The sequence below is a fragment of the Poecilia reticulata genome, chromosome 4 (genome assembly GCF_904066995.2).
Source record: "Poecilia reticulata chromosome 4, P_reticulata-male-v2, whole genome shotgun sequence".
Lineage (NCBI taxonomy): Eukaryota > Metazoa > Chordata > Actinopteri > Cyprinodontiformes > Poeciliidae > Poecilia > Poecilia reticulata.
Genome location: NC_088833.1, coordinates 15,034,923 through 15,060,206, shown reverse-complemented (window position 1 = coordinate 15,060,206; position 25,284 = coordinate 15,034,923). Strand labels below are relative to the sequence as shown.

At 37.1% G+C, this 25,284-nt stretch overlaps 1 protein-coding gene across 2 annotated transcripts in view; it reads left to right on the top strand.

Moving 5' to 3' along the window:
- negr1 (neuronal growth regulator 1) overlaps positions 1-25,284 on the top strand; it is a 174,465-nt gene that overhangs the window by 69,864 nt on the left and 79,317 nt on the right. For both annotated transcript variants that reach the window (XM_008408103.3, XM_008408104.3), the window contains exon 3: positions 23,123-23,248. In XM_008408103.3, the coding sequence (XP_008406325.1) occupies positions 23,123-23,248 (126 nt within the window). The remainder of the gene's footprint in view (positions 1-23,122; positions 23,249-25,284) is intronic.

Genomic DNA, 25,284 nt, shown 5'->3' with positions numbered 1-25,284 from the left:
ACCAGAGTCCAACAACAGCGCTGGCATCTACCTCTAAAGCAGCTCACTGAATTGATCAACTGAAGTAAGACCTTCAAAATTTTCCTCTCATTTACAGCCAAGAGTTTCTCTTGTGGATTAGTATCATCAATAATGTGAATTTAAAGCGTAAGTGGAATTTAGTTCAACCTTGTACTTCACACAATTTAAAATCGATTCCACACTGTGAACATATTGGTTGAACAAATTTCCATTTAAATTTGGTGACAAGTCAGTTTAGAAGCTTAATGTTAAATTCTCCATATTTAATTTCAACTAAAACGTATCCTGGCATTTCGTCAAAGGTGGCTGTTGCTGCTGTTCCTTTGACAGTTTACTAAAGTAGTATATAAATGTTGTGAAAATAAATAGTTGGAAGGTACATCTAACTGAACTTGGATGACTGCAAATTAGTGGGTAGATTAATTGTCTTGCAAAAAAATATTGTGGGTTTGATTCCAGGATTAACCCCAAGTTGCGTGCTGGTATGCATATCGGTATGTGAATGTAAAGTATTTGAGTTGTCACCAAGACTAAGAAAGTTCAAGACTAAGAATATACATTCACAGTTTAATAAGAAACTGTTTGCTGGTTGTGAATTGTTCCTTACTGGCTGACCTTTACTTCCAATGAATGCATGCAAGTTATTATGTTGATTATTGAAATTGTACAACTTTTTTTTTCTTTTGACAAGCAAAAGAACATTTACAAGATAGCTAAGTTAATGTCTGAGAGGTATTTTTTGGGGAAAAAAGCAAGACGTGTAGCTGGTGATAAAGAATGTCTTTATTTAGAATCAAAGTGGAAAAAAAAGACAGACTGCTTGTGTCTATGTGTGATAAGGCTTTTTTTGTGTTGTGAGAAGAGCTGAAGTAATTGTGTATCAGGAGTGTCAGTTGAATAATTAGCATTCAAACAATGTGTCGTGCCAGTGGTATTACAGTGGAAAGTGTAAGAGAATGTGAGTGTGTCTACAGAAACAGATTTGCTATTATGCCGAGTGACATTTAGTTAGCCACTAATCATTGTCATTTGTGTGCGTGTGTGTACGTTTATGTGAGAGAGTGAGTGAGTTTTTGAATCCTACTCTGGGTCTCTCAGATTTTTTCCTTTTTTTTATCCTCTGATGTGTTTAGACATGCATCTAGCACTGAATGTGTGCATTTTCGTTCAAATTTGCGCATGGTTGAGGGTATGTTTATGCACGCTAATGTGTCCTCATCACGGATATAGCTGATATTAGCTCTGGTTAATTAAAATGAGTGAGGACAAAGGTCAGCCACTCAGCTCTCACGTCTCTCTTCTCTAGAGAGGGAATAGATACAGCTTGAGTGGAGAAGTACCTGGCAGCTCTTATTTGGGCCTTTGTAGTGGTCTTTAATAAAGGTAAAGCTTCAAGAATTCAAATGAATGTTTGTTATGTAAATTGAAACGAATTCTGTATACAAATATACAGCAAAAATGTCAAAGTGATCTTTTGGGGAACAGTTGATGCAAATTCTAGACCTAATTTATTCACTATAAAAACATCACGTTCTGCACACTTATGCATATTTGACTTGCACATCAGTAGGAGCCTCACATTACAGTTATAAAATTGTCTTTAAACAGAAAATGCAGATTTATTCCAGGGATATTTTTATATTGTCCACTCAACTGCCTCTTGTTTTCGAAACCCAATATTTTCCATCCAGCACTTGTGGATAACAAGCAGAAACAATAATAGCAATGCCAAAGAAGGTGCAGAAGCTCACATGGAAACGCATATTAAAGTGTAACTGCTTAAAACCTATTAAAAGACTGAGGTATGTGTCGCACCCTGAGGTAAATAGTATCTTAATTATTTTTTTATGCTTTCTTTGATTTTAGAAAGTAATTATTTAAGGAATGTTAAAAGGTGACCAGCCTTGAAACTAGCAAACCATTTAAACTATCTGTTCATCAATGAATCCATCCATCGATCAATCAATTATCTCTCACTTATTCAGGGTCGGATCATGGGGGCAGCAGCCTAAACAGAGAGACTCAGACTTCCCTCTTATAAGGACTGGCTCATTCGAGGGAATCTCAAGGAATTCCCAGGCCAGCCAATAAGCATAGTCCCTCCACTTGAGTGTTGACTTTGCCAGGAGAATAAGGGAGTCCCCCAAACCGGGAATCCACCAGTTACAAGGCAAACTCCTATGTAGCCATCAACATTTTTTGCTAGATTTCTGATCTGTTTCTTTAAAGCTTTCACCTGCCAATATCAAATTTCTCTATGTAACTATAATTTGATAGAAGGATGCCATTGAAATATTTTTTTTCTTCTTCTTTTTGTATTATTTATATAAAATAACCACAGAGGTAACATTATTCTGCATTTTGTCTGAGAATATATGTAAAACTGATTTATAGTGGCTGTTCCACAAAGAGAAATGATTATGTAGTAAACATTTCAGGCTGTCTTTAGCATTTTAGACTAGAGGTTAGGATGGTCACTATTGAACCGTTTCAGATCCATCACACTGAAAACTCAAGAATAAAACAGAGTTCGTTGACTATACTTTGTTCAGCCTTTCTGTTACCTGCTTGAAAAAATTGCTCCCTCTTTCTCTCTTACAAACTGAAAAAACTCCAGACATGTTCGTCTTACACATTTTCCTACATCTACTTGCATGTGCTTTTTCTAATTTAGTCTGTAAACACTTCAGTTCTCCTGAAAATGGCTAAGATTGAGTTTTCTTCTCTTAGTACAAACTTTCACAGTTTCCTAACAGAATAGCCAAACGTCCTAACAAGTGTTGTTAGGAAATTCTGCTTGTGGCTATCTGTTATATAATTCTCCCTCTGCTTGGAAAAAGATTGGATTTTAAAGTTTTCAGTTGGTCAGGACCAATTAAACTATAAATCATCTGCTTCTGGTCAATAGACCATTTTTGTGTCTCTCTCTATAAGTAACTGCTTCTTGGTGTTGCCTGTTAAAGTTAAATAAATTATGTCTTATGAGATAAAGTTAGAAGTGGTTGATAGTTTTACAAAGTGCTTCTTTTTTATTCCTTCTCAGTAAAACCTATACAGCACTTATCTGTATTTTTTTTTGTTTTTTTGTTTGCACTCGACTCTTTTTTCTGTACATTCATAAAAAAGTTGGTATATTGAGCCAAGGACAGTTTGCCTGGGAACTTGGATATATTGCTGGGTTTTGGATCGAACTGCTTATTTGATTGGAAGAGAAACCAATTACCCACAATTGCCCGACAGATAAATATTGACATCAAAGCTAGTGTGTTGAGTCAACAAGTCTTCCCAGAGGGCGCCCCATAATGAAAAATATAGGTGGTCTGTCCATTTTAAATGCTTAAAAAACTGAAATGGTGTCTAATTTTCTTTGGGTTTTACTTCACTTCAAGGATTTTTACTAAGGTTTTTATTAATCTGTTGCCTTTTGTTAAAAAAAAAAAACAAAAAAAAAAAGAACTTTTCTTTAACCCTACCCAGCCCAAATTTACTTAGCTTGCTGTAATCCTTTTTCAGAATGGCCTTTTTTCTGGTGTTTCCTAAACTGCATTGTGCTGCAGTTGAATCCTTTATTGTTCTTGTGAATTTTCCATTCAGTTCAAGGATTTTACTTTTTTAGTTTATAAATTTGCAGATTTAGGTGATTGCTAATTTTTGTTACTATTCTGTCTGGCTTTGATGCTCATTAAAAAATACTTTTTTATATTTCTATACATATACATATATACAGAATTATGTTAGATATATTTTAATAGGCATTCAGCATTCTGATGGGGCTGCTTAGGCAACATTTCTGCTGTAAAATTCCAATATTTTATAATTCACATCAGTTCTATGATTTGGGAGTAAATTTGACCTTTTTTTTTTATTTTGACAGTGGTAAAAGTTTTAATACATCCCTACACAAGACCTTACAGCATGCATTTCAAGCTCATGTTGGTCCTGATGTTTATTAGTATATTTCTCCCATCTCCAAGCGTTATTCGCAGCAGTTATTTTTTAATTGTGTATGCACAGGTTTTTCCTGCAATGTGATAAAGTGTGACAGTCAGGCTTAGCGTGCAAACAATCTATATTCAGATGTTTTATCAGTCAGTGGTGTGAGCCCTTGGCTTTTTTGTGGTGTTAAACAGTTGGTTGTCAGAGGCGCAAACCATAACTGAAACGTGGGTTCTCTCACTACTTTATGTGGATCCAAGAACAGTAGGCGCTCGAGGCGGTGTTTATCATACAATGTAACCCTCATCAACAGGAGCTGTGAAACAGATTTCCAGGAGGTGAAGCACTGGCAGACATCTCAGAGATACGCTGGCCTTAATTGGGCAGATAAATATCACAGGTTGTGCTCCCCGGCCCTGCAGCCCCGTTGCATACATCACCCTGAATCCAGTCCAGCAGTAGCAGCAGGGTCCCGCCTGCTTGTCTCATCCTTGAAATTTGTCTGTAGCCTGTGGTGCACTGAAAGAGCACTTTGCTCACTAGAGATTTCGTTTCTCAGTCTGCTTCCCATGGTTGCAGCCATTTTAAGGTCAGATTTCAGAGGCCCTCCTGCTTTTTTTTTTAATCGTCTTCTAAGCATCTTTCTTCCAGAATTAGAGTCAGATGACACAGGATGTATTATCAGACATATTGAGATTGTATACTATATTATTTAAAAAGATTAGAGCCACTGATTTCCTGTACGAACACCATTACTGGTCGATACCAACTCTGTAAGTAAATTCCAGGAATTGACATCTGCATTCTACCGAGCAGCTGAGGGTTCTTAATAATGAGCATTGTTTTGAATATTCATGACTCTGGCCTTTCGAAAGCCCCCCAGGAGCTGCGAATTACCCCATATTACCTATGTGTTGTTCAGTCCAAGTCTTCTCCCAGCAGCCCGTGGGGCCAGCTCTGAAGATGCAGAGCTTCATTTGGGAATAAATGTGGCATCAGACCCATACAAACTACAACAAAGCACGCTGCATTCAAACACATTCACAAACCCACACATCAGACACACACAAAGTCAGAGTAATCACTCTTCCTCCTTAGTACTTGCACCATGGACTAATGACTCCTGTTGAAGCAAATAAATCAAGACAGATGGAGAAGGGAAGAGGAAAACCTTACCCAGGATTTTCATTCAACACAACTTTTTGGTCTAATCATGCTTTCTGAAGAACTCAAAGTCCAAGTGTGCCGCATGTTTTAATCATAGATTCATATAAATATTTAATCTTAATGGGTGATTTAAGGCAACGTATTGAGCTCTCATTTGACGGGGATCTTCTGCAAGTTCAGTCCAAAGTATGTAGCGAATATAACAGAAGACTCGATACAGAACTCATAGACACTGATGAACTATGACAGTTGATCTTGTTTTTTTTTTTTTTTACATCTAAAGTAGATTTCTTTATGATTTACTAATTTAAAGCACTAATGTTGCTTTCCCTGATAAGCAAGAACAAAAAAGGATAAAAAGATGACTGTTCATGTTTGTGTTTTGTATTGGTGGTTATCTTTTACATCACAACATTCCACAGTGAACCAGTATAAGATAGCAGAAAAACTGCCGAATCATTTGATTTGAGAAAAGTCCTATGGTAAATAATAAACTGTGGAGCACAAAAGTCAGAATACTTTTGTTTTAAGCACATTCCTCTTTTACTATAGTTGTAACTATTCAGAATAATACTGCCTAAGGAAATGTGACTGAAATACTTGCTTATAGTGATTTCTTTTTGTAAGTTTGCGAGGGTGTCTACAAATCTGTCCATATCTGCAGGCTATAACTACCATTGAACTGGAGCCTGAAATTGACTTTTTAAAATGGGGGGAGGGAGGATTTCCCATGGGGGACATTTATGCACGGGGCAGGTTGACTGCAAGTTTTATAATGTCTAATATGCAGCTCTATTTTATTATTTTTTTAAACCTTTTTTTACGTTCCTAGTTATACTCTTTGGTGCTCTCTCTTGTCTACTTATCTGTTTGGCTTTAGCTTCATCTCTTCCCAGATGAATGTTTTATGCATCTAAAATAATAATAATAATAATAATAATAATAATAATAATAATAATAATAATAATAATTAATAACTAGAACTTTTACAACTTAAAGCTTGAATTTTGAAAACCCACTCTCACTGTTCAGTATGGTGAAGGACATGTGATGTGTGGATTTTTTTCTTTTCCAAAGGCCCTAGGAATGATGTTGGAGTGCATGGTGTCATGAAATGCCATGACGCCTGAGTTATTCAATAAGATAATATTGCAAAACCTATGGCCAAATCAACCCATCAGTGGTTTACCAGACACAAACCTGATCTTCCCAGAGTCTTTCTAGAGTCCCCAGACCTCAGTTTTAAAGAAAACATGTGGGCTAAGTTGAAGAGAATAGCCCATTAAAGTGAGTAATATGGACAATGTGTAACAATTGTGCTTAGTAGTGGTCAAAAATCGTACTCTGTATGCTACAAACTTGTGAAATGTTGTAGAAGAGGACCGAGTGTTATTCTGTTGGCAAGAAAAGGATTTTCCAAGTATTGAGAGCAGGGATAACAATAATTGGACCAGTATTGAATTATTTAAGTGTTTTTTTCTTAGTAAATAGAGATGTTCAAATGGACGTTGTGTTTTTTATTTTAAATGCTCAGTGTGAGATTATGCTCTCAAAATGAAATATGGATAAATATTAGGTTTTTTTCAACATCTTTACCAGAATAATTCTCCTGGGTCCTGCAGATGAAACCCACAGCAAGAGTTTAATTTCAAGGTAGCGGCAGAAAAAGACAGCTACAGAAGTTTAGCATTAGCTTTTGGCTCATTTTGTTCAGATAATGATAACCTGTGATCATAGCTACTGCAACAATGGCCCTAAAACAGACTTTAATCTGTTTTGAAGCAGAACACGCTCGGAGCATGACAAATGTCTGAGCAAAGGGCCGATAAAGAGCAGATCCAAACACCCACTGAGAGGCGAGTGCCTTTCCTCTGACTGAGAGAAGAGTGTCTCTGCTGGCTGCCAGCCGCTTTCTCCCCATTAATCACGACCCAGGTTCTAAAGTTTGAACTCTGACCTTTATGGCTGCATCAAGTCCCAGTGACAGATGGAGGCAGAGCTCTGTGTCTTCACATGAAATTATTCAGCTCACATACTCTCCCTCTCTCTCTATCTCTCTCATACCCCCTCAACCCCCCACACACACACACCCATACGCACACATGCGCACGCACCCCCCCCCCACACACACACACACACACACATGCAGACAGATTCTCCAATAGCAAGGGTCATTTGGTCACAAGCTGATATTTTGTAGCTGGAAAAGACCATGGACTCCGATGGTCTCTGTGTTTCCTCCTGACAAGCAGCAGTTTGAAATGAGGCCTTTGTGTGGCAGTACTTATTAAGCACACTTTGTGCTGCTAATTGAAAAAGCAATGATCACCCTTGAGAGTGAAAAGCGAGTGCCCCGTGTAGAGGAGTTTTGTTTATAGGCAAGATGCTATGGTTGAAAGATGCTGATTAGCATGAATAAATGAGATAGCTTATCTTTGAATTGCATGCCCAGTGCTGCTCTCCTATTGAAGATTAATTGCCTCTCACAAGGTGTTGCTAAAAGTTCATTTTCATCAATTGATTCCCCTTAATTCCTAAATTCCCACAGAAGTGCATTAAATTGGTAACATAACCACACTTCATGCATCATTAATTTTGTCGGCAATTAGTCTCCACATGTACTGCTTGTGACGTTAGGTGGAAGCATGTTATTTTTGCACCGTTAGGTAGTGACGGGAATATTATCATATACTAATAGTTGGTACAATTCAAACATTTATGGTGATTAGACCTACACAATGTATCCAAAATTTATTAGCATCCCAGAATTGGTATGTGCAATGAAGTTCTTCACCAGCATACATTTTGTAGTAATAGAAGATATCTTATGAGGCCATTAAAATGTTTTGGTAAAGTCATAAAGATGTTTTATTCTCAAGCAAATGTTGTTTTTTTTTCATTGCAAGTACAGCAGCTATAGCAAGGTGCATCAAAACAATTAAATCTAGAATGAGCTGCAAAGACCCACACCTCAGCGCTTGAAATACTATCAAGAGCAAAGTTATTGTTGAAAGAATTCAGTATTAATCCTGTTTGCCGTCAACCATTTTAATGACACAACGCAGGGAAAAACAAGGAGATTGGTTAGACCGAAGCTAAATCCTTTTTTATTGCATGCAAGATACAAAGCTAACGCAGACATGTGCTTTAATTTAGTAATGATTCACATCTCTAATAAAGGAAAATAAATTTAGCCTTAGAAGAAAGTTAGAATTTATGCCTTTGTCTTATAAACACAAATGTTTTTCAGATATATCATAAGCTTCGTTATTATTTGATGACATTGGTCATTGAATAACAACAATAATAACTTTATGATTTCACACAATATTCCAATTTCTTTTTTTATAGAAGTTCTCAAAAGACCTCATTGAAGTTTTCTAGTTATTGTCGGCTTTGGGAAGTAACCTGTTTCTCTGATCCTTCATTGCATTAATTTAAGTTATTCTAACTATAATAAAAACTATCTTGCATTTAAAATATTTAAAGTTTATGGCCATCAGAATACATACTATGCATGCTCTGAAATCAATTGAATGTTTTATGTTGTTGGAAACGTGACTTTTAGAAGTAAAGATGAGATTTTTTATTTTAGTTAGTTTTACTTTATTTTCAGCAATGGTAAAAGGTGAGACTTGGATATGAGCAAGTCCTGGATTGGCTGAAACTTAACTCAACCTCCCCCTAGCCCCCATATTAACTCGGGCTGAAGCAGACCAGGAAAGGTAGGCAGGCAGAAATGATCTGAGCACAGAGTTGAAGAGATGATTTGAGCACAGATAAGACGCAACAAGCCTTCAACAAGGAGGAGGCATACAACAGTGCATGACAAGAGCGCAAGGTGGGCACACATAAAAAGACATTCAACCTGCCAAAATATAAACTAGAGAGAAAACTCAGTAGAAGAGTAGCTAGCCTGGTGAAAACCAGCTCCTTGTAATACACTGTGTCCGGACTCTTGGTGGACTCTGTAGAAGTTTAAATGTCACCCCGTCACTAATGTTAGTCATGACGGGTGAAATTCTGTTAGAGGTAATCCTTGTAAACGGGAGAAAGTCCAGAGCGGCTGTGAAGCGAGATTTTAAATTGAGCAGAATAGCACACAAAGGAGCTGGCCAAACTAAAGAGTAGTAGAAGAAATTTAAAGTTTTAGTGTTTTTATTTTTTTAAAGCATCCCGGGGGCTACAGAGTGGCACAGTTGTAGACAGGTAGGTGGTAGGGCAGTATTACTAGTAAGATATAATATTTGTAACAGTAAGTCCAGTTTCTACATTAACTTTACGAGCCCCATGGTAAAACATGTTAACAGTAGCATCATCATGCTATTGAAAATACTTTTCTTCAGCAGGGACAGGAAACTGGCCAAAGCTGTTAGGAAGATAAATGCACAGAAAGTCAGGATAATCCAGTGGAACTGTGTTGATCAAAGCATATTCACATGCTAGAAATGCTCAGTCAAAAAAAAAAAACAGACCTAAATCTAGCTGAGCATCTTTGACCATGCTTGAAAATGTCTGTTCACAGACACTCTTCCTGTAATCTGATGGGCATTTCAAGCTAAGTAAAAAATTGCGTACTCAAAGCAGAGGCATTACTGGTATCCAAGAACCGCATCACATAAAAAAAAAAAAAAAAAACATTCACAAGACTCCTCCACATCTGCCTATTACTGAGAACATGTTTGAGGCGTGCAGGATAGCTGTCAGAGGCTATTCATCACCTCACCACTACATAATCATTACTGTAGTATTGGGATCATTTTGGATTCCATTAGAGGCAGCTTACCTTGAAGCCAAAAAGTGAGCTATTGAAATAAACTGAGAAGGACATACTTCAGTGGTTACACAGCAAGATCACATCTGGACTTACACATAATGAAAAATATCACACAAGGATCCTGTTATGAAACTCAGCTCCACTCAGAATGTTTATCAAAAAAAAAAAAAAAACAACAACATTCACTGCATGAAAAGCACATGCCACAGCAGACAGTGTACATCGTAATAATATACTGGTTTTCCTTAACCGTCACAGACTTGTAAGACCCCCAGGCAAATTCTGACTTCCTGTAGCGCATTAGTATGGTAAATCACTGGATTCATCATGCATAATGATGTCGTTATGGAGTAATGTTCATCAGCTAATGTGCACTTGCCAGGAATCTATTTGTGTCTTTAGCCATTTGCTGTCTCCTGCAACTCTTTAAATCTCAATTTTTTTATTAACTTACCCAACATCTTTGCCACAAGGAGCTCTTACAATATGAAGAGATGCCAAAATAAGACAAGCAATAAGGGCTGATGAGGTTTTATGATTTTACACTGCACTTTTTTTTTCTTTCCTCCTCTTAGTCCATCTCCTCCAGTGCTTCTGGGCTGGAATAAATGGGAAGAAAAAGAAAACAGTTGTTTTTTTTCCCCCTGAACATTTTTATTGCTTTTTATTATTGGCCTATGTTTTTGTGTGTTTCAGCTGAAAATTGAGATTAATATGTTTCATAACATTGCAAGAGGCATCTGAAATTGCACATATAAGTCGATTGAGTTTCAAGGTTTACGGGCTGGGGGTCAAGTGTGGTTTTTCATTTGTATAAAAGCAGACACTGTGGGCTCATGAGGTTTCACTTGTGTGGTCAAGGCAGAAACCAACTGTTGCTGGGCATTTTTAGATGTGTGGAATGTTAATTAGCAAAATTTTAAAACTTTAAAAATGAAGTGCAATAATATAAGTCGGGGCTGCACAGTGGCGCAGTTGGTAGAGCTGTTGCCTTGCAGCAAGAAGGCTCTGGGTTCGATTCCCAGCCCCAGTCTTTCTGCATAGAGTTTGCATGTTCTCCCTGTGCATGCGTGGGTTTTCTCCGGGTACTCCGGTTTCCTCCCACAGTCCAAAAACATGACTGTCAGGTTAATTGGCCTCTCCAAATTGTCCCTAGGTGTGAGTGTGTGTGTGTGCATGGTTGTGTGTCCTGTGTGTCTCTGTGTTGCCCTGCAACAGACTGGCGACCTGTCCAGGGTGACCCCGCCTCTCACCTGGTACGCTGGCTGGAGATAGGCACCAGCAACCCTCCCGACCCCACTGAGGGACAAGGGTGTAAGAAAATGGATGGATGGATAATATAAGTCTGCATCTTGATAAATAAAAAAAAAATAGGCTACATTTAGTGGTCAAAGCCCATTTGACCACTAAATGTTATGGGTTTCGGTCTGCAGCAGTGATAAAAATTTCATATACAACACTGGGAATTTTGTATGTATTTCTACGCAAACTTTTTCCAAAGTTAAGCATTGCAAATTAACTCTGTCTGGTTTATGACATTGTAAATGAAGTTAATCCCCTTGAGTAATATAATCTGTCACTGTTTATGTTTAGTTTCCATGTCTGACACCTAATTAACAGACTTGAATTTGGTTCTTTTATGCTGCATTCTGTGAGAAGAGGGGAATTGAACCCCTTCAGGAATAACTGCGTGGAGACTGTCTCATTACGGAGGTTTATATTACACCCCAGAAACTCAGGTTTATTCTACTGTTATATCATAATCCATCTGTGTTAGTGTCATCTCAACAAACTGCGGAATGGGTAAACATTCAGCTTGGTAATTTGAGAATTGTAACGAGCTGTTATAAAATCCCACCCTTGGATTTGTTCACCGCTTCATGCAAAGCTGAATAATAAAACTCAAATCAGCCTCTAATCCAATTCCAAAGTGCTGCATGCTGCAGATAAAATAATATCTGTCCCTGGTTCAGTAAATGCATATGTTTTAATAAAACTGTTACATCAAATAATGTTTGGACAAGAAATGTGCTAGAGGCATTAAAAACTAATTTGAGCATTTAAATTTGGGCTCAATGGAAAATGCCGTTACTTTCTACAACTTTCAAAAGGGAACATTTAGAGGTATTACATATTTTGTAAGTGTTCAGAGCTTTATGTACTCTGAACTTTTCAATTTTGGATTCATCTGTGTGGAAGAAATACTAACTTAGGAGAATATGTGTTGTGTAGCTTTGTACACTTGAGGCTTGGTTGACAGTACTGTGATAAGTATTTGTCCCATTATATATATATATATTTTTTTTTTTCTGTTTTTACTTCATTGGTACATTTAAATGTATCCGATTGTCAAACAATTTTAAATATCAGATAAAGATCACCTGAGTAAATGTCAAAGGCAGTTTTTGAGGATGATTGTAAAGGAAAATAAGCCCTCCAAACTAACTTAGCCCACTGTGAAATGTACTTGCCCATTTGCAAATTATGAATTAACGGAATAACCTATAAAATGTTCAAAAATTAAGTCAAACCTCTCTGTTAACATGCAGTATTCTAAGAGATCTCAAAAATCATGCTTCACAAATATCCACATCCACAAATGGAGAAAACTTAAACAATGTTGAGCCTTGCCTTGAGTTGCTGGCCTACCATAATTACTCTAAGACCACATTGCTGACTCATCCAGAAAGACATAAGAGAATCTAGAACAACACCTAAAGCAGTGCATGCCTCACTTGCCAAGTGTCAATGTTCATGATTCAGTAATAAAAAACAGAACAAGGTATGAAAAACTGTCTCACATTTCACAAAAATAAATAAATAAATAAATAAAATAAAAACATCTTGATGATCCACAAAATATTGTGTCGCCTGATGAGACAAAACTCAAAAAATTTGGAAGGTATACATTACATGGCATCTGATGTAATACTGACGAAGCAGTAGAGAAGAACACTATGTAGACAGTAAAACATGGTGGTAGCAGTGTGATGGTGTGGGACTACCTTGCCACCAAAGTTCCAAAGGACATCTGAAAATCTACCTCTGGATGACTCCAAACTTTAAATGTAAAAATAATTGAAATCTTGTGGCATAGCCTTTCACATGGTGCTTATGCTTATAATTCACCCAATGTTATTGAATTAAAACAATTATGCACCATATATTAGACTTGGGAGGCAATTACTTTTCCCCATATTCTTCTTCCCTCAATGCATGAAATCCTGATATGTAAGCTGCATTTTTATTTAATAGGGTTCTTGTCCGCAAATAAAATTAGTTTCACAACAGCTTAAGTATGACCAAACATAATAGTAAAAGAGCAAATACTTTTCATAGCACTTTTGAGAATCTATCTTTTACACACTAACACAACTAGAACTTAGACCAAGGGTGCACTTTCTTTTCCGATGATCATCTCATATCTCCTGGCTCCATGCCTATGCCTATGCCAACTTGTGGCCATACTTCCACTCCGAGCTCTAATTGGAAAGTTTGATGGCAGTGGGTTTAGCCAGTAATGGGGTTCAGCAATTTGGTAGCAGACGTTATCCCAGAGAGGCCTGTCAGGATTTATAGTAGAGCCCAACTGTGTGCATCCGCTCCACAGCTGCAATAGAAAACCCTCTTGCATTTTAATAGTGCAGCTCTGAGCATTTTCGTAATTTAAAGTGGCGTCATTAGCACTTTATTTATTCAGTCGAGGCATCTTCTATGAAGGTGATGATGCCACCCTGATCAGCTGTGGCAGCTCACTCGATGCACCTCCTGCAGAGCTGGAGAAGGGAAATTGGAGAGGTAGGGGCAAACATGACAATTAGTGTCATTAATGAATTAGTGTGGGAAGGAGACAACAAGCTGCGTGTGAATGTACTGTAGTGGGTGGAGGGGAGTTATGTTTTGTTGTTGAAGGGGCAACAAAGTCGCAGCTGTGTGCCACAATGTACTGAGAGGAGAAAGTATGAATGGGAAAATGAAGGAGAAAAATATGCACAAAGGTGAAGTGATCTGCCAAACCATTTACACAAATTGAACTTTTCTTCATCTTGTCACATGGAAATGACAAGGTGAGGAAAAGAAACAATCGAAGTGGAACTTCAAACTTTTTAAATACGTGTTTTGTGTTTAGTAAGGTTTGTATATGGATACAAACATTTTCACTTTAAATGCTTTAAGTAAAACCCAGTGGAAAATCTCTGAAAGTCAACTAAAAATTTACTCTCAATATAAATAGGTTACAGCTGATCTGAGAATGTCTCAGAGGTTTCTTAGAGAACATTAGAGAAACAACAGAATCATGAAAACCAAGGAACACAGCTCACAGGTCAGACAGGATAAAGTTGTGGAGACATATAAAGTAGGATTTTAAATAACATCTCAGGCTTTGAACATACCACAGAGCCATGATCAAGTTGGATACAAAAATGAAGAATATGACATGTCTGGAAACCTACACAGACATCATTGTGCACCTAAGCTGAAAAGGTAGACAAGGAAAGCATTATTCAGAGAAGTGCTCTAGAGGCCCATAGAGTAGTTGTAGGATTAATGCTTTAGTGGAGAGAATCGGAATTATCTGTACAATAAATATGTAATTACCTGCAATCAATATTTAATCATCTACTACAATTTATTACTTATAATGAAGTGTGAATTAAAAAAAAAAAACAACAACCTTTGGCTTGGAGTTAAAAGAAAATTCACTAGCAAATATTTTCTACACTGACTAATTTGAGCAAACATTTGAAAACCACAAATCAATACTGTGTGATCGAGATATAATTCTCAATTTTAAAGGTTAAAGTGAAAGATGTTGTTTTCACACACCAACAGCCTTGGGCCATCTTCATAGTGCTGGACGTTTGTTCGCAAAAATAAAAAAAAACATCTATCCATTTAACCCTTCTTCCTTTTATGCATTTGTCTGTCAACAAGGCCTAACAGATTTTTTGAAAACCTTTTGCTGATTTACAAATAAAGCCTTTCAGTATCTTACTGGGTTTTTTTTTTTTTTGCCAAAACTCTTGAGCACTGAATGTGCACCAGTTTCATCATTTCCAAAACATTTTTCCTAAATGGGGGGGGTGTGCAGTTTTATATAAGCCTACATGTGTATGTTTGATTTCTCAACTCTGCATCTCTCCATTAGGCTGTTATGAAAGAGCAGTAATGGTGTTAAGTGAGATAATGGTAGACCTTAACCCCATTGCTGGTCATTATTCTCACTAAAAGGTTAACATCTGTTCTGCTGTGTAGGCATGACTTAATGCCATTTGCAACATTACTGATAAACACTTTTTCAGCAATTTGGGGTAATATCAGTAATGATTAGAAAATTTCTTTGTAAGCACTTATGTACAAAGAACTGAGCACTGAAAAGTAACGTCTGCAGTAAATTGATTTTTCTCAGGCGTGGGTGTTGAGTTTGGACTGAATTTACATTATGACCCTGTTTAGAGCTGGCATCAACATGCTTTCTAGCTGATTCAGGTAGAAGTTGACAGTTTAAAGCACGAGTGTTCCCAACTGACATTAAAAGCAATCCTGAAGGATTAGGTCATGGTTACCTGCTCTACATGCAAATAAACATGCAGCCACGTCACACAGTGTGCTGAAAGCTGAGCTGTAAAGATTTGAAGGGCAATTTATACTAGAGGAATGCCTTCTAAGGCAAAAAAAAAGCTGTACATTTTTGAGAAAGGCCAATTTCAATGCAATTCTCATTTTAGCAACATTTGATGCTGCCATTGCAACCAAACAGAGTTAATATCAAAGAAAGAAAGTTGAATGAATTGATTTGTCACCTCACTGAGTTCAGTGTTATATATATATATCTAAAAAAAAAAAAAACATATAAAAAAGAGAATGCTCTCCTGGCATCCTTGTAATGCATGATTGAAAATCCGGCTTTTTTGTATAATCAAAACTGTTATGTTTACAAGGTTGTTAACAAAATGTTTTTTTTTACACCACCAGGAAATGATTGAGAGTAGCCACATATTTTTAATAAATCGTCCTTATGTGTGTCACTGGAAGCTTTACTTGCAGACAGCTAATCTAATGTGAATTAATCCTTCCCAGATCTACTTTCTGAGCGTCTTCAATTAGTGCATCTGCACCTGTACTTAATGCAATTTAAACAGAACTGGATTTCCCAGGAACTAGTTTAGTGTCAGGTCTGAATGAGGCCGAACTCCATGTCTCCCAAACACAAATCCCATGAAATCAACTATGTTAAGAATCTATTATGTTGGGGGGAGGGGGGGGGATAAATTGCTGTTTCAGGGCTATTCAAGAAACTGGAGGAATGTTGTAATTCTGAATTCAAAATCACTTGTTTCTTTCCAAATATGATTTTTTTTTAAATATGTTTTGATGCAATTTTGACTTGTAAAGTATCTTCACAAGCCAAAATTGCAGTCTGTTGTAGTTACATGTATGTCAGATTATGAAAACACAAATTCTATTGTTTAACTGTGTTGTGCCCCTATGAATAAACCTAAACTAAATCATAATCAATGTATGCCGTACAACTAAATTTGTTTCCACAATGAATTTTTTTAATGACCTCTCTGTTTTTTTTTTGTGTGTTTTTTTTTTTTTAGCAAAGAAACAGTGTTACAGTTGCTCTGAACTGGAATAAAATGAATGTTCTTCATCTAAAACCTTTGAAAGTCTCCCAGTCCTTGTTAAAGAGAGATAGGATCAGTAGACAGCCAACATTTTCAATTTTGTGCTATCAGACACTGAGGAGATGTGTCAACACTTGGGTCCCTCTGCAAGTAAACACATGACTCTGACAACCAATAACCTAGATTCAACATCACCTCTGCTCCTATCCCACTGTAGGTCCTCCATGGTAATTTAATTTAGATTCAGATCTGTTGATCAAAACGGACTCCTATCCTCCCCATATGACAGAAAAATTCAATGTCATTCGTGTCATTTTAGGTAATATATTAGAGTGACAGCCTGTGAATCAGCTTATTTACTTTGTCTTCAGAAGTTCCACTTATGGGAGTAGAAGCTTTCAATGCTGTCTTATACAGAGGAGGACTGTTGTCTATTGGTTCCTACAATATAATTAAAGCCCACTGGTTTACTAAAGGGAGTACAGAATGATGCTTTAAATTAAAGATGTTAGAGAAGTTGTGTGTTTGTGGTATTGTATTGTAGTTTAAATCAGATCTTTACACTGTATGAAATATATATATATATATATATATATATATATATATATTTGTATTTATTTATTTATTTATTTATTTTCCCAATGTCTTACAATAACTTAAACTAAATCTTGTAACACTGAAATAAACTACTATTTTTATATATGAAAGATGAAAGAACAATAAAACTAATAAACAACTAAAGGTAAAACAGTAAACATATTTTAAAAAAAGAACAGAAACAGTGAAACGATTGTCAGATTTCATTATGTTCTGTGAATTCTGAATACCAAGTTTATTTAAGAGGAATTTGGAGCTTGGGCCAAAATAGTTTAACACTAATTCACATTTGGTTTCACCAAAATATGCTGTGGATTTTTACACAGCAACACCAAAATATGTAAGAAATAAAGAAGGGAGTTACCCATAGGATGATACAGTATGTAGTAGTGTCACAGTTTAGTAGGAATTTGTATGCTTAAAGACTAAGGTTCGTATTGAAGACTTTAGGAAATCAGCCTGAATTAGCCCTAAATTAACTCAAACTAGTTTAATAATGTTCAAACAACCAGCGTGAAGCAGAAGTGAAGATAAAATATTATTCTGAAAAAGTAATGTTTTGTAAAGGAAGGTGCTGAGTTAGAAATTTAATAACCCGTAGGACATCCATCCATCCATCCATCCATCCATCCATCCATCCATCCATCCATCTTCTTACACCCTTGTCCCTCGGTGTGGTCGGGAGGGGTGCTGGTGCCTATCTCCAGCTGGCGTGCCGGGCGAGAGGCGGGGTCACCCTGGACAGGTCCCCAGTCTGTCGCAGGGCAACCCGTAGGACAATTGATTCTAAATCTATTAATCAGTCACCATCCTGATTGATTTGGAGGCTAATTTTTGGGATGCAGGAGGACTGGATACCTTTAGCCTGTTTAGCTGTAATAGTTTAGCTAGAGTTAATTTTTGAAAACAGTTGACATTTAGTGTTATTTTTATTTTTTTTTATTATTTCATATAGCTTGGTTGGAAGAGAAAAAATGAAAGCTCTGGTAAACGAGTAAACTCACAGTGCATTACTTAAATAACTCATCAATCAATAACCTTATAAAACATTGCTTATACCACAGACTCAATGGGAATTGGCCTGTACCCAAGCAGTCTGACAGATTAAGATTCTGCAGAACACAGCAAAGCAGTGAAACAGAGAATCAAACAATATTAAAATAGTTTATCCTAATCTAAGTTATCACTGCAATCCTTACTTGAACAGTTTTATGAACCAGTGACTCTCCTGTGAATGAGCTTCCTGGTAAGAAGCAGTTGTCATTCCCTCATCAGCGAAGTAGAGGAGGAGGCTGAAGACTGTCTCCCCGATGCTTAGCTGACCGAAAACAGGAAAGTTTTAGACTGATTTATTATCATCCAGTACGGAAAACACAGTTATATGTTTTTTTATTAAATAATATATTAAATATCTGGATTTGACTGTAACAGTGTTATGTTTAGCTATTTAAATATTGTGTTTTTGATCAATGTCTTTTTGAACAAATTGGCTGCATTTTAAAATATTTATATTTATAATATTTTGTATCTTTTCTTACCAAATTCTCAAGGTTAAATTCACAGCACTTTCACTCAAATTATTAAACAGAAGCAAGTGAAGGAAATTTCAACAAAACCACAGCGTTAAATTACAAAGAAGACTATGTAATGGGGAAAAATATTGCTGGTATTAAAGAGGAACTTAAGAAAATGTTGAATGAACATTTTCCTTTGTTTTTTTTTTTTTATTTAGTCAGGCATCAGGCCGGGTCACAGAGTAGAATAGTTGGACCCAGATGACTGAGAATCCATTACTGTATAGCACAGTCCACTGCAGAAAAGCTCCCTCTGAGATTCAAATCTTGCAGATTAAAATAGTGGTTCATAAGCCCATGTATGTGTGCACATGTGTGGGTGTGTGTACCTGAATGACTATGCGCATGCCCATGCATGTGTGTACAGCGAAATGTGCTTAAATGCCTTTGTGGGTGGCTTCCTGTGTGCCTCCGTGTTTTCAGCAGCCTAAATACCGAAGCTTTTAACATCAAAGCTCCAAGCGGATTTAAGTGGTCTAAAATTTGCCAATTATGATTATAAGTGATGTCCAGTAGGGATTGCTGATGAGCTGCCATGTATAAAAAATAAAAGATTCACTTTTTTATTCTCAAATTTTTTCTTCCTTGGCTTTTTTATTATTCATTATAAATGCCTAAAGTACAACCTGGTTTTAGAGATGGAACAATTTCTATGTTGGCATAAGTTCTAGTTTAGTCATTATATGTAGCCTGAGAAATGGTAAGAAAAGCCAAACCAGTCTTTTCCATTTTTTTAACATTTATTTCAAGTATTTGGTAAGTTTTGTTTTAACTTTTCCTAACTACGTACAGTTTTAACTTGTATTGCTCAATCTTTCAATATATGTATGTTTTTTTGTTTGTTTTTTTTACCTGTTTCAATGATTAAGTAAAGAACATCTTGAAAAGAGATTGTTAAATCAAGCGGATGAAGTAAGAACCTAAACGCAGCAGGGCTCCGAATCTGGTTGGTAAATTAAAAAGCAGAAACTTGAGAAATGGTTCACAAATCCAAAGATCCAAAGTCACAGGCAGAGAGAAAAAAACTAAGCTGTAAGGCACACTAAAAATGAAAGAAAATGAACATGCTTTTTGAAAACAAGAGGGGACTTGTAAACATTATAAATCCAGCACCAGCCTAGCGTATAGCAAAACTACTACAGTTCCATTGTACCACAGTTTGTATGACATGATCTACTGCCAAAATTTTTAATGCAGATTAATTAAAAAAAAATCCCAATGTCTTCTGTAGAGAATGCTTATTTAAAATAAGGTTGTTTATGACAGTTTATTTTAAAAATGGAATAGAATAGAAGTAATCTATTCTGACGCTGAGCAACATTGTTGAGCTTTTTCTCCTAGCCTAGGTAAGATGCTTCTACAGTTGTCTCTGATTCAAGCGTGACATTCACACGAGGAATGCAACCGTTATATTCCATCTCCTAGACATGACTGTCTGGTGGCTGTCGAAGCACCGACTTCAGCAACAGACCATGCCTTTTGATCTCCCAAGCACCTGAATGGGCTTTGCTTCTCAATCTTCCCAATGCAGCGGTCATCCGTAGTGCTGGTACACACCTTTTTGACCACACATTTTTTCTTTCACTCTGCGTCCCATTAAATGTTTGGATACAGCACTTGGTGAACAATTTTCATCTTCAGCAATGGTCTTTTGTGGGTTGTCCTCCTTTTGGCAACTGTCAGTGACCAGATTCTTTCACAAAACGTTTCCCTCATAGAAGACAAGCCGCCTTTGAGCTGCCTCTGGCCATTCATAAGTCACAAGTGGAGACAGTGATATGCCGCACAAATGACACAGCGGAGCACAGGAGGTGTTGTACCGCGTTTATGTTAGCACTACACATAAACCTCTGTGTGATGTCAAAGTAATAACATCAAATAAGCTAAATGTTGCGATTTTGTTGTTGGCTGAGCAAATGCTTCAAATTAGAATTGGATGATGTGGCTGAAAAACATGTCATGACAAAAGAATGTTCTATCAGTCAATATCAATAATTATTAATTCAGTTTTGTTTTAAATATATAGCGAAGCTGGTGACATGATCTTTCCTGTTTTATTTGCAATTTTCTCTTGAACTGCTGTACTCAACCTCTCCTTTCTCAACATTGTTTATTTCTAAGCACCTCTGAGACATGGTGGCAAAACTGCTGCTGCAGCAAGTTACTCAGCAGGTTGTTTTTAGGTAACTAAAGAGTGAGTGAGTTAGTTGATCCTATATCCAGCGGATCACATCATCAGCATATCAGTCTCTTGACCAGTGAAGCTGGCTTGACCTCATATGAGTCAGCTCATATGAGGGTGTGACTGCCTCGCTTGAAGACAAGAAGCATAACAGAGGAGGGCCTACTTCCTCTCATAGATCACATAACAGCACAAAGATGCCTTAATCATGCTTTTATGTGTTTTGAGTGATTGGTTGATGTTTGTTAGCATTGGCCAAGTCAGCAGAAAATGATTATGATGATCACCCAACATGTCTTGAAATTGAAATGCTTTGTTGTATTATGTAAATTGTAATTTTCTAAGACACAGATTTTTATTTCTGAGATGAAAGTCATAATCCTCAAAATAAAACTTTACTTCTAAGTTCAATAACTGAAAAGAATAAAAAACTATACTTAATCAAAGATATTCTCATCAAGTTGTACCTGTATGTATAGCACTAATTTATGAGATTTCAGGATTCTGAGCTGCCTTTTGTTCATTGTGTGAAAAACTACAAGATAAAAGTAAGAGACTTTGAAGAAGGGTTCCAGAATACTTGTCTGCAATGTCTGGTTGAATGACAGACAGAGAATGCAAGTTGTGAAGCCAACTTGCATTTGATATCAGATCAGTTTTGTTGTTAAAATGTTACAAACCTAATGCACTATATAGGAAACATGACCGTAACTCAACTCTTTTGGATCTGCTATCTATCTTCCTCTCCTACATAACAGCTATCATGCTCTCACACATGTCTCCTCCCACATAATGAAATTTGGCACAAATCTAATAGAAAAGATTTGTGTTAGGTGGTATTGACGTAATTTAGACAGTGCCGTTCCAGCTATTCAGTCAGAGTTCAGTCCTCGACCTTGATAATAAGACACTCTCTGTCTCCAGTATGGCTATCACATAACCTGATGTGAGTGTGTGTGTTTGTGTGCACACACACATTAGCTTTCTGAATTTCGATTTAGCTTGATGTACTAAGCAAGCTTTTTTATATATATTATATAGTGAAGTCTTATTGAGTGTATTGAACTTTATAGTTAATTAATTGCTTAATTACTCTGTTGGCCATATCAACATGCTTTGTTCTCAGTGGTAGAAATACATGAATAATTTTATGGTTGTGTTTAATTAAAGGCAGCAGTCCTGTACACTTAATGGTGGAAGACATTGAAACTCCTAAATGTCTCTTAATGCAAAAAGCTAATGAGCTAATACATGTCTTTACTATCCTTAAACACATTTTAATGGTTTACTAGAGCATGTCACCCGAGTCAAGACACATTTAATCAAAAGAGATTGTTATAATTGATGGCATAAAAAACAACAACCTTCTCCTAGAGAAGATTTCTACCAATATACCATGGTTCTACTTAGAAATATGCTTGAATAAATTAGGAGGGCACTTTTCATCTGCTTTCATTCTAAATACTGCATGTGTATTGTGACAGGAGGGATGGAAATCTGTGTTCTGTTCCATTAGTTAGTTTTCTTGACATATGAGATTAGAAACCGATTGAGATTTTAATGCTCCGAGTTCCCCCAAGGTTACATTTATTAATACATTATTAGTAAATACTTATTACATTTCTTAATAAATATTTATTATGCAGATATGAACCAGATAATTATGAAATAAAAGAAATAAGTGAATAATTCAAATTATAGCTTCCAAAAGATTTACCAAAAATATAGAATTGAGAAGGGAAAATTGATTGGGAGGGATGGTTCAGGAACTTCCTCTGTGGTTGCTACACACTTTACATTTCAAGGATGGTGAGCTGAGTGAGAACAGCTTAGTGTAGCAGGAGATTAAGTAATATTAAGTTTAGATCATTGCTGCAGTACCTTCTAGTTGCATCAGTTCTGCAGCAATGGTGCAAAGGGTGGCATAGCATGGTGTGTGAGAGCTGTGACATTTATTTGTTATGTTTTAAGGTGATGCCTTCCTACACCTTTAAAACAAATGTCAAGTACACAACCATATGCTAGGGTTATTAGTATGAAAAGTTTTTGCCATGTTTAAATTAATGGGGGGACAGTGTAGCTTCATTTCCTCTTTCGAAACAGAAACACAAGTCATGTCTTACCCCAATTTCCTTCCACTGCACTCTTGTATGCAGATGAGATTGTTGCTTGATTGAGAGGTTGCCATTTGAAACTCTAATCTTGTTTCTGTCTTCTTCTTTATTGTGTCTTCTAGTTCCACCTAAGATATATGACATTTCCTCTGACATCACAGTAAATGAGGGCAGTAATGTGTCGCTCATCTGCACGGCCACTGGGAAACCTGAGCCAGCCATTGCCTGGAGACACATAACCCCATTAGGTGAGTTCATCCCACCTTTCACGTGCGCTGATGGACGGATGGACGGACGGATGGATGGATGGAAACGGAAATGAGAAAAGGGCTACATGATCAATAAATGATTAAATGAGAGGTTGAGGAAGTACTTTTAGTTACATTGCAGTGAGAGATGTAATTCACTGAAATATTTTTGCACGATTAAGTTAAAAAGTGTAGTGTTAGAATAACTGTTGATGGAACAGTTATTCAGGCTGCACAGTGGCGCAGTTGGTAGAGCTGTTGCCTTGCAGCAAGAAGGTTCTGGGTTCGATTCCCGGCCTGGGGTCTTTCTGCATGGAGTTTGCATGTTCTCCCTGTGCATGCATGGGTTTTCTCCGGGTACTCCGGTTTCCTCCCACAGTCCAAAAGCATGACTGTCAGGTTAATTGGCCTCTCCAAATTGCCCCTAGGTGAAAGTGCGTGTGTGCATGGTTGTGTGTCCTGTGTGTCTCTGTATTGCCCTGCGACAGACTGGCGACCTGTCCAGGGTGTACCCCGCCTCTCGCCCGAAAAGGTTGGCTGGAGATGGGCACCAGCACCCCTCCCGACCCCACTGAGGGAAAAAGGGTGCAAGAAAATGGATGGATGGATGGATGGATGGAACAGTTATTCATGATTAAACCACAGCTGATAGCTGAACTTTAATACAAAAAAAAACATATACAGTATGTACATATTTTAAATGAAATGTGAAAGTATTGCAGAAGAACATTTTGCTACTATAAATCAAACAGGGTAGTTCAAATTTAACACACTTTGCTGAAGGTAAATGTTAATTAAGTGTGCATTACAAATTATATCTTTATTAATATTATCACTGGGGCACAGACACTTAATTAATTTCTTCAAATCCCAAATCTTTGCTTTGAAAACTCTTTCCAAAGCATAACTGTTACACCAAATCCCCCACCCAGTCACTTCTAGTCCTCCCTCATTTTCATATTAATGGATTAAAGCATGCAGTGCTTATCTGATAGCTGTAAGGATGACTGTATTTATCTTATGGCTGTCAGATCCCCCCGCTCCGGCACGCTGGCCCTGATTGCGTTAGGGGAGTTTTCAAAAGATGATCAAAAGAGCCATCCTCGGAGTCCAAGTGGCAGTCACTCATTCTACTTTGAAGTGTCCACACTTTGAAGTATGCCAGGCAAGGAAATGATATGCTGGTCAAATGAAAGGGCCCACGACGAAATGTAATCACAGAGTGTCTCCCAGCACATCAGAGGAGAAGCCCTTTGCCATGGGATGTCTGAATCAGCTGAAGTAAGGGTGATTTGTCTAAAAGACCTGATACAACTGGAAGGTTGTAATAGGCTAATTACCTATCCATGGAATTTCATTAACTCTCTTGGATATGCAAAACAGGCCGCCTCAGCTAGTGTTCATGAATGCCATGCGAATATGCAATCACTGTAAGAGTAAAATATATATATGATTTCCTCTGCTTTATTTGCTAAATGAACGATCAATTAACAATGGACCTCGAGTTAACTAAGGTGAACTGAGTAAGTGAATATATGTAGTCTATAAATACTGGTAATTGCTTCCAGGGTGTGTGTGAATGGAGTCCTAATATCATAAAGTAATTTATGAAATCAGACAGTTTAGGAGTTCATTAAAAATAAAAATAAACAGTATATTATACCAAGGGTGGCCAAGTCCGGTCCTCGAGAGCTGCTATACTGCAACTTTGAGTTGCATCCCTTTTCCAACACACCTAAATTAAATGGTTGAATTGCATCAGCATGTCTCTCAACCCTGCACAGGTTGGAGAAAGGATGCATCTAAATGTTGGAGGACTACAGATATTGAGGACTGAACACCCCTCATATGTTTGTAGTATTTTGTTGATTGATCCAATCGATGGATGTTTCGCCTGTCGATTGAAGTAATTTTCTACACTTTTCACTCTGTTGGAGTAGAGCAGCTATGGCACGCCTGTTAGTGGGTGTCTGGGTCCTGCACGTCCTCGCAACTGGTTGTGCAGACTCTCAACTTTATCAACTTGGTGTCACATA